At 38.1% G+C, this 17,093-nt stretch overlaps 2 protein-coding genes across 16 annotated transcripts in view; one reads left to right on the forward strand and one right to left on the reverse strand.

The window, feature by feature from the left end:
• TSHR (thyroid stimulating hormone receptor) overlaps positions 1-11,916 on the forward strand; it is a 75,656-nt gene extending 63,740 nt beyond the window's left edge. For all 13 annotated transcript variants that reach the window (XM_080593681.1, XM_080593685.1, XM_080593678.1 and 10 more), the window contains one exon: positions 472-11,916. In XM_080593681.1, the coding sequence (XP_080449807.1) occupies positions 472-1,882 (1,411 nt within the window). In that variant the 3' untranslated portion in view covers positions 1,883-11,916. The remainder of the gene's footprint in view (positions 1-471) is intronic.
• The window catches only part of GTF2A1 (general transcription factor IIA subunit 1), a 35,017-nt gene continuing 29,336 nt past the window's right edge, over positions 11,413-17,093 (reverse strand). For all 3 annotated transcript variants that reach the window (XM_080593691.1, XM_080593690.1, XM_080593689.1), the window contains exon 9: positions 11,413-16,025. In XM_080593691.1, coding sequence (XP_080449817.1) covers positions 15,918-16,025 — 108 coding nt within the window. In that variant the 3' untranslated portion in view covers positions 11,413-15,917. The remainder of the gene's footprint in view (positions 16,026-17,093) is intronic.

The raw sequence follows: 17,093 nt of genomic DNA on the forward strand, positions 1-17,093 counted from the left end.
GTATTCCCAACTACTATGGTACTAGTTAGCTGTAAGGAAAGTAGAGGAAATATACAGAACAGAAATGAAAGCTATGAAAATTCTGGTAGAAACTGATCTGTGAGTAAAAATGAAAAGGAAAATAACATTGCGTGTATTATTTAAGAAGTTATAAACAATCTTGGGAACTACTACCAAGAAGGAAGAGGGATTATAGATGGTGGCAGGCCAATTTACTACTGGGGATATCTGACAGCAATAGAGAAAAGAAAGATGTAGACTGAAAAAAACTAGTTATTGTGACAATGAAGTCTCCTGAGATGTTTGACCCCAGAAATGCTCAAGCTTATTTTGTTCACTTTATGTTAACAAAAATATGTCTGATTACACTTTTATAGCTACATTCTTATTCAGTGATTTGTTTTTGAAGGGTTCCCTTTGTTTACCTCAGGCTGTAAATGCCAGTGGTAATTTTCCCCTGTACTCTTTCAGAATTCTGGAGTATCTGATGTGTAACCAGACCAGCAGTCACAGCTTTCGTAAGAGAAGATCAGTCAAAGCTCTCAGAGGTCCACTTCACAAAGATTATACAGAAGAATACACAGACCACACTGATACTACGTATGACAAAAACACTAAGTTCAGGAATTTTCATGAAAATTCCCAATATTACATTTTTTTCGAAGATCATGGGGAAGGAAATGTTGGATTTGGCCAAGAGCTGAAGAACCCTCAAACAGAAGACATGCAGACCTTTGACAGTCATTATGACTATCCTGTCTGTGGAGGCAACGAGGACGTAATATGCACTCCAGAACCTGATGAGTTTAATCCCTGTGAGGACATAATGGGATATCAATTTCTGAGGATTGTGGTATGGTTTGTGAACCTGCTGGCCATCCTAGGTAACATTTTTGTCCTTTTCATCCTTCTGACCAGCCACTACAAATTGACTGTACCACGCTTTCTTATGTGTAACTTGGCCTTTGCTGATTTTTGCATGGGGTTATACCTTCTCCTGATTGCTTCAGTAGATCTCTACACCAGGTCAGAGTACTATAATCACGCTATAGAGTGGCAGACAGGGCCTGGTTGCAACACAGCAGGCTTTTTCACAGTCTTTGCTAGTGAACTTTCTATATACACACTCACTGTGATCACCCTGGAGCGCTGGTATGCCATCACATTTGCCATGCGCCCAGATCGGAAGATTCGCCTCCGGCATGCCTTGGTTATCATGCTGGGAGGTTGGCTCTCGTGCTTTCTTCTGGCCCTTATGCCACTGGTTGGAGTCAGCAGCTACAGCAAAGTCAGCATCTGCTTGCCTATGGACACAGAAACACCAGTGGCTGAAGCCTACATTGTCTTTGTTTTAATATGTAACATCATCGCTTTTGTCATCATTTGTGCCTGCTACATAAAAATCTACATCACTGTGCGAAACCCTCAGTACAAGTCAGGTGACAAAGACACCAAAATTGCCAAACGGATGGCTGTGTTGATTTTCACTGACTTTCTGTGCATGGCTCCCATCTCTTTCCATGCTTTATCTGCCATTATGAACAAACCATTGATAACTGTCACTAATTCAAAGATTTTGCTGGTACTCTTTTACCCACTCAATTCTTGTGCCAACCCATTTCTATATGCTATTTTCACCAAAGCTTTCCGAAGAGATGTGTTTATCCTGCTAAGCAAGTTTGGAATATGTGAGCATCAGGCTCAAGTCTACAGAGGTCAGACAATCTCAGCCAAAAACAGCAGTGGCTCTTACGGGCAGAGAATCAGCCGAGGTGTAGGTCAGATTCTTACAAGCGTTCAAGACCCGGTCAATGATTACCTTCCTGCTATGACAATGCAAAACCAAATTCTTGTGGAGGAATCCAAGCAAACTGAGCTATGACATCTCACAGTATCACAACCACAATCTGGTCAACAGCTGGCTGTGCATACAGAAAGTTGAGTGAGAAGATAACGTTTTCTCCTTATCCTTTTTTCCCTACCCTATCCTTGTGATGTCTCAAATAGCTTCTGAAAGATGAGTCTTTCACTTGAACCTTGTCTCTCATTCTTATCAGTGCAGGTGACAAGATACTGTTCCAATGATGCTGCTGAAAATTCAGTCTACCCAAGTCAAGTTAATGTTGTTCGTATTTTTTTGATGGTTGAAAATGTAAGATTGTACTAAATTTTAATGCAACTCTACATTCTTCACCTAACTTCAGTACTGTTTAATTTGAACATCAAAAAGCTCTTTACTGTGCAGATGACCGAGCGCTGGCACAGGCTGCCCAGACAGGCTGTAGTCTCTCCTCCTTGGAGATCTCCAAAAGCCACCTGGATGTGGTCCAGGGCAACTTGCTCTGGGTGGCCCTGCAGGGGGTTGGACCAGATGACTTCAGAAGTCACTTTCAACCTCAGCCATTCTGTGATTCCATGAATCTGAGCATGTTTATGTTGAACACTAAGTACTGCTCCCTTACCACTGCTGTTCCTACTTACTTCTCTCTTATGCAGCTAGAATGACTTTCCTTCTAGCGCTTGCTATGCTGAGCTGCCTCAAACCTAGACTTAGACAGAGGGTGTGGATCGTGCCTTCAGGTTACTTCATGCCCTTCGGTTACTGAATTGAAGGCCAGCTGCTGGCTCCTCCAACATGTTTTAAGAACATCTCTCCATCTCGTGGGGAGATCTGTATCTGAATGTTGTGACGTCTGCAGTACAGCCACATACACCACGTGGTTATCTTTTGGCTGGCCACTGCATGCCTGCAGCTTAGGTGCATACTCACCACACTGTGCTTAAAGAAATGCAAGCTCAGACACAAGGAACGCTGCGCAGGCTCTTGCTACAGCGAAGCACTAAAGCACCCTTCCGGCACACCAGCTGCAAAATACGGCCAAACCTTAGATCAGGCTTGGCTGTGGTAAGTTCACCCACACGCCACAATTAAATGAGCCGGGGCCTGGCTCTCTGCATCTCCTGCAGAGATCAGGACTTGGGTTAGGACCTGCTCTGCATCAGCTTGTTAACACTTGTGCGGCATGAGTGCCTGGTTCTGACAGCAGGATCAGACCTGTTCTCTGCCAAATGTAGAGACTAGCTCTGTAGGACTGGTACTGAGAGTGCCATTGATTATTTCACCCATCTATTTGGAAGGCCTACCATGAGAACAAAGAATACTGAGTGAGTCTCTGCCTTCAGGTGTATTTTAAAGATTATTTTTGTAGTATCTATACAATTTTAATGGAGTTACAGTCTTTGGGGAATAGTGATTAAACTGAGCAGACAGCAGTCAAACCTTTTATAATGAGTAGGATCCAGACGAACATAATGGTAGAGCCCTTCCAACTACGAGCTACTACAGCCAGTAACTGCAGGATTGTGAATGCCACGTACATACTCATTCAAACACAATTTGATTTCACATTCCTAATTATAAATAAAGGCTGCTTCAGTGAACAGAAAAAAGGGCCTACCATTCACTGACACTGCGACACAGTCTTATAAAAAAATTATTCCATCACTGTTAACTCCATCTTGGAACAGTTGCATTCAGAACGCCCTAGTCCTGTCCAAGAATAGCATACACAGCAAGCTGCTGCAGTTGCAACCCCCTGCCCTCAGATTCTGCTATCCTTCTGATACAGAAATGATCATTAAAGGGAGAAAAGGTTATCCATCCATATTTTCCTGAGTGCCTTTATCACTTCATCAGAAGCAAAGACAATCAAGTTCCATGCACATACTATATATTTATGCTACAAATTCCATATGCACTAGTGTACCACTGGGGGGGGGGGGGGGGGGGGATGGAATCCAAGCTTGAATCATATCCTTTTCAAAAAAGAGAGGAAAGACTAAATCAATTATAATTTTAAAAGTGTTCTTAGAAGTACCACAGATCACTTATTTCAGACATCTTTTCACCTTAAATGAAACCAGAAGATTCACTCCATGGAAACTACTAGGACATTGGAAGGACGTGGAGTTTTGGACCGCCTGCAGTATGATTTTGAGTTAATACAGCTCTTTGCTGTAGATGTGCATTTACACATTATTGAACTTTATCTCCCACCACTGCATATATTTTGTCAATTGGAAAGATTCTGTGATACTGCCGTTATGAACAAAGTTAGATATTTCTGTTTTGTCTTGCATATTCCTTCTTGTGTTTATCTTGATGAAAAATATTTAAGAAGCTATGGGAAATATCCATGTAGTAGACTTCAAATAAATTATTTTTCATATGTTTATTTGTAAATAGCCGTATCCTGTAGATATTCTCTTGCATTTCTGCTCTGGTCAGTCCTTTCAGCCATTTTTGGTTTTGCATACACCCTGATGTATACTTGCTATTTTAAATGTCTCAGCAAGATGTACTATTTCTGGCAGTAAGCACTTTTTTTTTTCCCTTTCTCTAGAATACTTTAGAAATAACACAGAGCATTGGAATAAAATGTTTTGTTTGAAATTTTAAGAGGCCCAGTGAGCTTTTCTGAAGGTTTTTAAATATTTTGCCTCTAAAAGAAGTTAAGACTATTTGTTAAGACTATTTCTTCTGCATTTAATTTAATTGTTCTCCTTGGCTAGCACACAGCCAAAAAAGACTGACACTATTTGACAGAGAGTTTGGTTTTTTCCCCACAACTAACAGGGAAAAGGTTGTCCTAAACAGCCATTTCAGTGCAGCAGAGATGGAAAGAGATACATCAGCATTTTACTGAGATTACTGCTGAGCTCTGGGGTTCCAAAATCATTACTGAATACATTCAAGATGGTCAGAAAAATCACCTAACAGCCATGAGATCATCTTCAAAAGACTAAATCTGGTATCTGACCTTTTTCACACTCCTTTCTAAACTTAATTTGTATGTGACAGCCACAATGACTAACAATTGGATACTTCATGAGAAAACACGCACAGTAAGAAAATTGTGTGGTAGACAGAGACTGCAGCAAGAATTCTCACATAGCTAAACAAAGTATCAGTCAAGTCTTGACATACCCTCCCTGTCCTAAAAAACTCAGTTGACTTCAACATCTGTGCACCATGCCACATCTTGTAATTATGCTTCTCTCATGAAGCTTTACGGCTCAAGGAATCTCTTTCTCAGTTGTAGATGCTAACTGGGACAAGTAGGCTAACAAATGACCATGAATAAATAGTTCTTTCCAGGAGGCCTGTGCTGTTCAGCATGTGCATAAGGGACCTGGAATAAGGAATGAACAGTAAGGAAAGTTTGCAATAATACTAAGGTATTCAGAGAACCAAGAAGAACAGATATGACTATGAACAACTGCAGAAAGACTCCTTAAGACTGAATGACTGGCAAGAGAAATTCAGCGTAGATAAACCGATATGCAGGGCAAAAAAAAAGACAAACACACATCTTAAGCGATTTGCTCTGAGCTGAAAACCAGTTCAGGAACAAGATCTTAGGGTTACAATAGATACGTCCATGAAAGTCTCAGCACATGCTTCCTACACATCAAAAAGGCAAATCAAATGACATTATGAAGAAAAGTGCAGAACATAAAGCAAGCAATTACTGTATCACTGTATAAATCTGCATCTCATCTACACCTTGAATAATGTGCAGCTCTCATCTCTGTAACAGAAAGATGTAAGAGAACAAGATAAGTTTCCAAGTGGGGTCGCAAAGAGAACCAAAGGCTTGGAAAACTTGATAAAGTTGTGAGCAGCCTGGAGTAGCTGAGTTACTGAACTTGTCAAAGCATGCTGTGGGTAGTAGAAGTTTAGGGAGCAATTAAGAATTCATGGAAGATGAATCTGTGGAAAGATAACTTAAAAACACCGAAATTCTGTCTCACGATACTTCCAAACAGCAGTTGCATGGTAGATGGGTGCCCTTGGGAAGTGAATCATACATGCTTGCCTATTCTTTTATGCTTCCCGCACCACACCTCATTAGCAGGTAATGATCAGGATTTTGGCATAGACAGACTCTAATCTGTTCCATATCAGCCATGTGGCTCAAGTGCAAGGGCACAGTCTGGCTGTCCTCACTCAAAACCCTGCACAGAAATGGCAAGAGCCACAGTCTTCAGGACTTTGGCTGGCTCTGGGATTTTGGATAGGAGAACAAAATATAAAAATCCTGTTTCAGGGTGGCAGAAAATGCCAATATTTTTTCTACATAAACTTGTGAGATTGTATTCGCATAATTTATAGTGCCAATACATACACAATGAAAGACTTCCTCGTTCTCAGACACAAAGAAGAAAAAAGCTGTAAAGCTGAGTCGCAGACTTGGTTGTGAGACTTGGAATTTTCTGTGAGCAATTTAAGCTGCCTATAGTTGACCTGTGCCGATCTCCCTTCTCCCCACCCAAGGACAGACACGTTTTCTTGTACGAGTAGACAGATGACACCACCTGCAATGGGTCAGCTACAGTCAAAGTAAAGCACACCCTGCTATGAAATCCTGGAATCTGAAATAAGTAATAAAAGGTAAATTTCAAATCACTACCATAGCTTTTCAGCTTACAAACATAAATGAAATGCACTTCCATTTCCTTTCTTGCCAGATATTAATGCTTACAACATAGCCTGTGGAAAATTTGTATGAAAGAACTCCTTAAAGAGTGAAGCTTGATCTGAGCAGGCCTCCTATACTCATGTGTTAAAATGAGCCAACCCCTCCTTTCCAGGCTGTTCGGCAATAGCAGCGTAATCTGTATTTTTTTTTTCCTAACAGACGCAAGGCATCCTTGGTCTAAAACCGCTCCGTAATCAAATGGTTTCTGGCTTGCAATTAAAATTGGATAGGGTAAGGCACACAATTAGTTGAACACCTAATCGTGCCTTTTTGTTGTGCACTCCCCTCCTCCTTGGAAGGGATTGTGAAAACATGACACTGCACTCTGATGTAGGCTTTGTGGGCTAAGGCACAAGTTGTGAAGGGCCATTATCGTGCCCTGGAACAGAAGGCGGTTAAGAGGTCCTGGTGACGCACACTGAGACGTTCTGACAGCACTGCAGATCTAGAATTCATACTGGGCCAATAACACATCTACATCAAAACTGAAATACTTTTAAGCTGTTTAGTTTCTTCTATCTGACCAAACTTATTTTTGTGTGACTATAGTGACATGAAAGCAAACAAATGGATGCTCTAAAAGGTCCATACATGGACCATTTTATGAACAGAACCCACCAGTTTTAACCTCCTTTCCCCATCCTGTACCCAGCAAGTGCACACACGTTGGCGTGAATTGCTACAGTACTTCAGATTATCTCAGGGTCTCAGATTAGACAGAATACTAATCCCATGGATTTTTTTTTTATTGTTTATAATTGCCAGTCCTTATTTTCCACCCTGAACATCTTGTGTCAGTATTCAAAAAAAAATGGAAAAGTCTCATCAACTGCAGCATAGGACTTGGATCTCTTTTGGGCCATAGTGAATTTACTTCTTTGAAGAGTTCACCTTCTGCTTTAATATGAATCAACCCAAGCTTACCCTATTTTTGGGTAGTAGCACTCCATGTTGTTCTGATTCTATACAATGCCAAGCCTTGTATGTGCCACCTGAAGCCACATCTTTACTGTTGTGCCTCTGTGTGGTTTAGCCGAAGCTTATGGAGCTTTGTTAATGCATTAGGTGAAGAAAAGCACACTCGTTTTGGTTCTCAGACATTCACTATGCAGCTGTGGTGAGGACAAATAGAGAACCCTTTAGTTCTTTTTTTTTTTTTTGAGGAATGACATCTGCTGTGAACATCAACTTCATTCATAATATGTATATAAGAGCTCACTAAACACTCATTACAGTGGGATAGGAATTGTTTGACTGTTCCTTGCATATATATTGTGATACTTTTTTAAAGAACTACTTTGCTGCCTCCCTGTTGCCAACACTGAGACGGTTAACTGGCTAGACTGTGAAACCATGCTGGTTGTCTTACAGCTGAAATGACAGTGGCTTTTCCTTGAAAAGGTAACAGAGGGAAAAAGACAATACTCCCTGTCTTACGTGAAGGCAAAGCTGCAACAAAAAATCCAAGCAGTAACGTGGGTTTTAACAAAAAAACTATCACTCGAATTTCTGAGGCTCTAATTGTTTGTCCTCCCCATGGCTCATTGCTGACTGGCACATATAGGATAGCACTGAAATACCAAGCAGCAAGACGATTGTATTTGTGCTGTACCTACAGTGCTGTTTGTAGGCTGACTGTAGTCAAAGAATTCCCTAAATCATAGGTGGATTACTGCTGCTGCCTAGAGGGAACTGGGGAAACAGCAGAACAATTCTTTGTAGCTAGCTGCAGACTTCCAATTAAACCCAGCAACAAGGTGTATTTTGATAAAAGAGAATTGGAATGGATGGCTGATGCACTGGCAGATGTAATTTCCCAAGAAAAGTCCTGGAAAAAACCAGTTTTTTGTTCCTTACATACACTTCTCTTTCTACCACTAAGTATGTTTGCACTCTCTCAGATTTTGTAAAAAGTCTGGCTACCTTATCCTTATCCTGTGTTCTCTCAGTTTCCTCCTTCCAGAGTCTCTTTATGACTCTTTCCCTTACCACAGCAGAAATCCCGTGCTCTGTATGATGTACTTTACATTTTCCACATACCTATTGTACAGAACTGATTTAAGCTACATGGCAACACACACACAGCCACCTCAGGGAGAAATTATAGGAAGCTGCATACGGGTATGAACAGAACAATTCAGAACAAAAAATTAAAGCCAAAATTTATTCTATATATACACTAAGAGCAATTTGATCTCTTAAAATTAAGCGTTGCTTCACTTCCTCTCTGCTCCCTTCCAAAAACAACCTCTGATAAACGCACAAGTGGCTGCAATGTCTTCTTTAACTGAACAGCTTTTAGCATTAGCATTGCATCATCGCACTTATCAAGCAATTTGTTAACTCTCCATATACACGGGAAATTTTACTAGCTGCTGCTTTAGTGTTTTAAGATTAAAACTATTTGCTGAAATCAGACAAATTCAGGTCACAGAGAACAGTACATTAGAAATCTTATCCCCAGTACAAACCTTTTCATCTTGTTAAAAGCTCTGACAAGGTAAGCCCAGAAGGAAAGAACTTCCATCCTACGAAAATTTTCAGAGAAACAAGCAGCTCAAGACAGAACAAAATCTACAAACAGAAGTTCCGCAGGGTGAATTCTGCCATGTATCATCTTCAGAAATGCTGTACTCCCTAGAACACTATTTCTCAGAAAACATTACCTGCTCAATCAGGGCAGCCCACCTGGAGTTCACCGGTTCCTCCGAGGGGAAAGGTCTGCATGAAGTCCTCAGGCACTGGTCAGGCAGGACACGTGGAGGAGCCCTATCTGAAGGGACCTTGCAGCAGGATCCCTAGGAGAAATGGGAACAAGCCTTTGGAAAAATCAGGAAGCAAGGTGGTTTGGTAGAACAGACTGCCTTCCTCGCTTTGATAGTCCAAACCATTTCCTCCATCATCATCCTACGCCTGCTAGGTAGGAGTTTTCTTTACCTTGGCATTAAATCCTGCCAGCTCCTTCACTGACTCCTGCAGCTTGAAAAGCAGCACCCCGGCTGCTGATTCCAAACACGTCTTCTGTTCGGGTGTCTGGAGGGCTTGTCTGCAGTGCAGTTCTGCTTCATTTGGTACCTCTAGCAAAAGAAAAGCATTTCTAACATGACACAATTGTGTGTCCACACAAGTTTTTGGGTTTAAAGTGTTGTTTTTTTTTTTTTTAATTTTACCATTTATCAATAGCTTTGAATTTGTTATTGAAATACACTTGTCTGAATTAAACACTGTTTTCAACAACTTTTTGTACAAAAATGAACTAGGAATAAAAACTAAAACAAGAAATTGTAAACCAAATACACCCAGCTGTAGTTTTAAAAAAGTAAGCATCACTAAAAGGCACTTTAAAATACCAGCTCACCAGTATCCATCTCCAGAGAGGGGATTTTAACTATGGAAGCTGATGGGTCACTTGGTATCACTTGGAAAGCAAAGTGTATTTTCAGCACTTTGTCTCTCTCCATGCATTACCTTGTTATTTCAGATTATCCTTCAAGTCAACCAAGTACATGCATGTTTATACCATGTAAAAAGATGTAATTGTACAGGCATTTCACATCAAAATAATTGGGAAAGTCTTCACTCTAAGGAATAATTTGTCATAAAAATACTTTTGTGATTTTTAGATGTCCACAATGAAGGTAAAAAATAGTACAGTCAAATGAACTGCAGTTGAACGACAGATGACATCTGAAAGGATTAGAGTGGTGTTGGTGTAATCCCATTAGCGCTGAAAAAGTACTTTGGAAAGAAAAAAAAAAAAAAAAAGACTGACAGATCCTGCTCTGACAATAAGCAGCAAGATTTACAGTCTTCAGCCAGGCTTCTAACAAACGAAAGCCCTACTTCAAAAAACAATGCAAAACCCAGACTCCAAAGGTAACACAGTTATAAAACAAGTAGTAAGAATGATACCTAATTGAGATCAAATGGGGATACATTAAATGCTATGCTAAGACCCCTTATCCTCTCTTACTTCAGCAGTTAAAGAATAAAGCCATAAAGAAATCAATTAGAAAAAAGCTGGTATTTTAAATACATTTGAATTGTCGAATAACCACCCTTAAAATACTTTGCTCATGCACAGCTGGATGAGCACAGTTAACATTCACAATAGTAATGCTTTTATCTTTAAGGGATGAAAACAGCTTGGGTTTTGTTTTTTTAAACTTGAGGCTGCTACTACTTTGTCACTGTTCTGCTTCCCCCCCCTTTTTGGGGTCCTTTTGAAAAATATTACGGCCAAAACTACAGGCTATTTTTCCAAGCTATATTTTGCTTACACAGTATGCAAATTCAGACAGCAGTGGTAGGACTAAATAAATATCATAATTTCTGATACTTATTAAGAATCATCTCCAAATCCTTTAGAAAATAGTAAATAAGACAAATTTTATGGGAAAAGCAGCATGGTTTTTCAGACTACCCAAAACTAAGAAGATGTCACCTGCTTACACTAGGAAGCTATTCTGTCAATCAGTGTCACTGCTGAAACCTTTCTGATCATCCTGCTCTCCTCCAACAACTCTTTATTTGTGGTAGCCTTGCATTTTCATTTACAGGACTAATACTCCAGATCACACACCATGTTGTTCAACCAATCTTGTCTCAAGACACGAGTCTCCAATTATCATAGGGCAATAATTCTTAAATAAATACAGATGTCTGGCATCAAGATTAAAATGTGACTTTTTATGACATTCTGATTATTTTAAATAGAAAGCCTACAAAGCAAGCTCAACAAGTAGGTGACAGAGAAGTTACTCGTGTGAAAAAAATAAATTCAGAATCTTCTGTGTTATTACAGTAATAAACATTCAACATTGTGTATAAAACAAATGCACATGCAAGATAGTAAATGAAGTGGCAAACATTTTTAAATAACATCTTTAATTAAAGTTTTTGCAAAGGCAAAATATTAAACTTAAAATAGGTCTTAGTACATCAAAATACTAAGTTCTCTAATTGTATTCCAAGCATGGCCTTTGAAACATAATATCCTGTATATCACAGAGGAGCAACCTTGATCTGCAATTGTACAGAATGAATTTTACAAACATAATAAATATATTTACCCCCTTACACATAACAGTATATGTACAACAGCAGTTGACAATAGTAGCTCAGAACAGCAAAAAAGGATATTCCCCCACTCCATGTTCTATTGGTACCCTATGCACTCTGGAACATGTCTCATTGGATGACTGTACATATAGCTAACCCAAGGTAGTTCACCCTGTTAAAAAAAAAAAAAAAACTCCTTTTGTTCCACAATGTCAAATCCACCAAATAATAATTAAAAGACACACTGCATGAACTCCCTAAAAAAAAAAGTAGACAACAGGGAAACCAATGGACTGTTTTGTTTTTTTTTTTTTTTACACATTTCCCACCCAATCACAGCAATGGGAAAACAAGACTTTAGATGCCAGACACCAATACAAAACAATGTGCAAGTTTCTTCGTCTTTTATAGTCATTACTCTCCAAGTCTGAGAACAACTCTAATTTCAGTTGGGTGTGTGTGGATGGGGGTGCAGCACACAACAAACCCCACAACGCTGTGTACAGCAGCCCAGTGTCAACCAGTGCGCATTATCCTAAAACCACTCTTCACCTCCTGAACGATGTTTTATTGCAATCGATTAGGAAGCTTTTGCTTTGGGAGGAATTTTGGCTTTTCTCATTTTGTTTTTAAAGGATTTTTTTTTTAAAAAAACAAGTTGAGGAGATTGAATCAAAATGAACCGTAGTTAACAAGGTCTCTAACTGCTTCACTGGAATTAAGGAATTTTCCTCTGCTAATGTTTTACGGTGACATAATTACTCCTAACTGTCAAGTGGTGGAATTATTTCACAGACAACTAAATTTACTTTTAACATTCCTATTCTGCAGCAGGAATAGAAAAACGTTTGTAAAAAACCTGTTCCATGATAAAACATGCTCTTTGCTCTTTTCTAGAAACTGTGCTTCAGAATCAGGTATCGCTCTTGGAAACTAACTCAGACCACAATTATCACTTCAAATTGTGTTTAGGAAATTGAATGATGCTCAAATGCAACTTGTGAGTACACTGAGGGAACGAGGAGTATGAAGCCTCAAAGAAATCTTGTCACTAACCAGCAACTCAGGGGGAATAAAATCACATTTTTATTTAAATAGTCCAATATAAAGTTCCTTAAGTGACTAAATTATCTATCATCTCCTTAACAGAAAACATATTTCCATTTGTTTTCAACTTAGATGTTTTTAAATGATTGCACACACTAGAACCCAACAGAATTAGAGCAAAAAAGTTGCTTTTTTGATTGAAGCACTGCAGGAAATTTACTCTCTCGGGAAACCAAAAAAAAAAAAAAAAAAAAAAAATATCATACTGGCAAAACAGGTATTCTGCTGAAACTGAAAAGGCACAAGACTCCAAATTTTGCCCAGTTGCTCTGCAAGTTTCCATCAGCCATCGTGGTTATAATTATGAAGTTATCTTTCCCCATTTTTTCCGTCATAAAAAGGTGCTCCATTATCTGTGCAAATTTTAACATAAGCCCTCTTGAAATCATTAATTGTTTCCATAATACTGAACTATTTGAAAGAAAAGAATCAGCAACAAAAAACTATTTCAAAGGAAAAAAAATCATTTATGAACTATGAACATGGGAATCCCTTGCCCTCTGAAAGGAATGGTTTCTGTGGAACCTAGTGAAATGGTCTGTTCAGTTACATTGTTAAAACCATGATTAAAATTCAAGTACAATAGTAAAATTAAGCAAACTACATTCTTACAGCAAGCTGCTACAATAAAATAAAATTAAAACATGCTTTTTGACTTATAAAAGGAACACTTGATGTAGCAATAAGAGCACAGTTTGGTATGTTCATGTCTGACTGGCTTTCAGAAAGCTTCACAGGTACTTGTATTTGAAGACAAAACTTATCTGAAAAGCATACCATACAATTACCTTGCAAGAGACTGTGCAAGTTCAGATAGCTTCATACACCCTTTAGAATAGTACAAGCTTAAGTTACCTGTAATGTTCTGCTATCCCTTAAAAATAAATAAAAAGGCTATGCAGCTTCTAGTATGCATATGTGGGTGAAAAAATGACTAAGATGTATGAAAATAAAGTGTTGTCCACGTAATCTGGGTTCCAGTAGCATAAACAGGTATCTATAAAAAAAAAAAGTGATTTTTTTCCTTTTGTTGGTTTGGTTGTGCAGTCTGATGGGAATTCTTCTGAAGCCCATTACTTAAGACTCACTGGCAATAGATATGGAAGAGGCGAGGGAAGGAATTAGTTGGTAAATTATTGACTTCATTGCCGTTGTACATAGAAGTGTCAACAGTGGTAAAAATAAAATAATAAAGTATCTGCTTTGTTCAGAAGAAAGCAAACACCAGTTCGATATACCTTGAAGCCCCGAGCCAAAAATGTACTCTAAATGATGATGACATTACTTAAGAATGAATTAGAAAAAATACCAATTAACTTATCATAAAGCTTATGTATGTAGATAGCTTACTAACAACCACATGGTTCTAGACATGGCCTACAGGCAGTTTTAGTCTTTATCAATGAGAGCACAGGTGTACAAAATCACAGCAAAAAAACACTCCTTGCAATGTATTTGGAGTTTGTTTCTTTGTTTCTTTTACATACTATTGAGACTATGAATGAACATACCTGAAAGCACATAATTCAGAATGAAAATTAGGGCAGTGCTTATATACTGCCAAAATACACTTGTAACTTTGTTAAATAACGTTTAGTAAATTTCATTCTCAAGATTAAAAATAAAGTCGGAACTCATGGGTCAAATGTCTGCTTCTGTAAGTCTTCCCCAATTTATTTAAAATCGTCTTTGCTGTTCTCCATTTCATTGCCTTCCCAAGCACCCACTGAAAGACATTTTTTTGAAATGGTGAGCCACATGAACATTCCCTCCTCAACAGTTTCTGAAGTATAATGCCCATTCCCTCTCTTCATCCAAAATTAACTGAATTTCTGAAAGCAGGGTTTACAAGAATAACTTGTGCATAAAGAAAAGGTGTTCAAGTTCTCAGGAGGAGGGGAACCGGGGGGAGCAACCTTGTTGCTTTTCACACACACCAAAAAAAAAAAAACAACACATACCTTTGGAAAAGAGAAAGTCGCTACACAAGATTTAGTGCATCCAACTGCTCGATTTTCTGTTACCAAGTCAGTCTAAGGATGCTTTAACAAAATTTGTGTTCTCAAAAGCTGTGCAGCTCTCTTTGTGAAATTATATGCCACCTGGAAACTTTAGAGAGATTAACTGCTGCAGGTAACTTATGGCTATACTTTTCAGTAAAGCTGATCTTTGATTAACACAGTTGCAGCCGGGATGTTAGAATTTTTATGTTACTTCCTATATTAAAAATTTAGTCTTTCTTGTGTTCTGTTCAATTATTTGTGGATGTCTGGACTACAGATGTAGTAAGTAGGTAAAGGAATGCATCTATTATGTGATTATCTACACATCTGATTCAAAAGCTCTCCAAAGCACTTTTAAGAAGTCAATGAAAATTGTATTATTCATTTCAGTTCAATGACGCTGAACCACCACCAAACAGCAAGAATATAGTTTAAAAGTTAAGCAGTCTGACTTTGGGACAGGGGGAACCCAGAGCTACAGGTGCTTAGTATTTAAAAAAAATACAGCCCCAAATGAAAGGTATCACTCACATAAAATAATTTTGAAATATAAATGATCATTTTACCATTTTATAATTGCTAGGAACAACAACTCGTTTATGGGGAACTGAACTGAAAACAACAAATAGATATTATAATTAATGAGCATATCAGAATTAAAAATATTTTCCTTATACAAGTTATTTAAAATTTAACACCTTAATTCTTACCCTTCTGTACAAAGCTTGCGCGCAGTTTAAGTAACATTCTGACCATCCTCACTACCAAAAGGAAGTGTTCAAAGCAAAGATTTGTACACACAATAAGCATTTTCAGATTAATAATCTATCAAAGGGAAGAGTTCCTTCAATCAGTGGAAGAAGTATTTTAAAATCTTAAACCAAGGGAAGAAGGGGGGACAAAGCCTTACATGCTAAATACCAGCTGTAGGTACCTGTATGTAGAATTGATAATTAAGGTATTCCTAACACACAAAACCAGCTCCCAGACAATGCTATAGCTGCTACAGTCCATGGCTTGCTCATCTGAAGTAGTGTCTTTGTTGCCACATTTTACCTTTGTTCCAATACTTTTGTTTATGCTTTATTTCTGATGTGCAGATACACATTTTGGTTGGAGTATAAGTCCAAGTCTCAACCTTTCCTGCATTTGATTTTTTTCCTTTTACAGGGAGTTTTTTTTTGTTTTGTTTGTTTTAAAAACTTCACCATTCTGCATCCCCAATGGCTTTGGAAAATACATAATCTCTTCCATTAAGATTCATGATGCCATCTTTGAGATGAAATTTCCATTTGTTTTTACTTCTATGGATCTAAAAATAGGGAAAAAAGTTGAAGTATTACTCTGCATCAGAAATGGGTAGTAATACATAAAGTACATTTTACAGGCAAGAAAAATGAAAATAACAATTAGACACACATTACTAGATTGCTATAAACATCTCGAAAAATCAATTCTGCATTTAACTATGAAAAACAAAGCCTAATGATGCATCTAGCAGCATTTTTAGCTTCCATTTTTTAAACCAGGGAAGACTCTAACAGCAACTGATGAGAAACCATGCAACCACAAAGGCATTGTAAAATCCAAAGCACATTTTCAGATATGGTTGAAAAGGAAAAATGAGAAGTATATATCCACTTCTGCTGCTTTCATATGATTAAATTATTTTTGATTGTTACATGAAACTCTACTTGAAAGTCAGATATTCTTATTTCAACCACCATAACAAAGACTAAAGTTTTAAATGAGTCCTGAAAGAGTCAACCACTAAGTTCATTCTTTGCATCTCTTGTCTAAACTCCATTTTGCTTGCAAAATGGTTTGTTTACTTTATGTACAGACAATTAACATATTCAACTTTCAACTTATAATATTAGAGTTTGACTCTGGGATTTGGAATGTTAAGTATTGGTTAAAAGGCAAGATTATTTACAAGATTTTCAGCCTGAAAACCTCTACAATAGAAAATGCACAAGATGATATAGCTGATAACACATATATGCACTAGTCTTATATTCTATACTTTTTCCTCAATGGTAGGTCATTTTATATGATTTACACTCCAATTCTCATCTCAAAGTGTCAGGTGAGGAAGGTAAGATCTCCAGATGGAGATGATGGAATGAAGCTGAATGTTCAGAAAGATTCTAGCTTCCACTTTAGACTAGTCTTTCCAGTTAAAATATTAGACATTTAAGGTGTGTATAAAAGAAATTCATAAAGAAAATTCAAAAAGAAATTCATAAAGATTATGCTGGCAGATTAGCCCAGCTATCTGCATCAGCCCAAGAAAGACTGAGATAGAAAAAAAAAATGAAGACATTCATTCCATTCCTCATCTACAGCGAGTCCCTATCATGACAGTCTGTGATATAAT

The sequence above is a fragment of the Anser brachyrhynchus genome, assembly GCF_964034855.1.
Source record: "Anser brachyrhynchus genome assembly, chromosome: 5".
Taxonomy (NCBI): Eukaryota; Metazoa; Chordata; class Aves; order Anseriformes; family Anatidae; genus Anser; species Anser brachyrhynchus.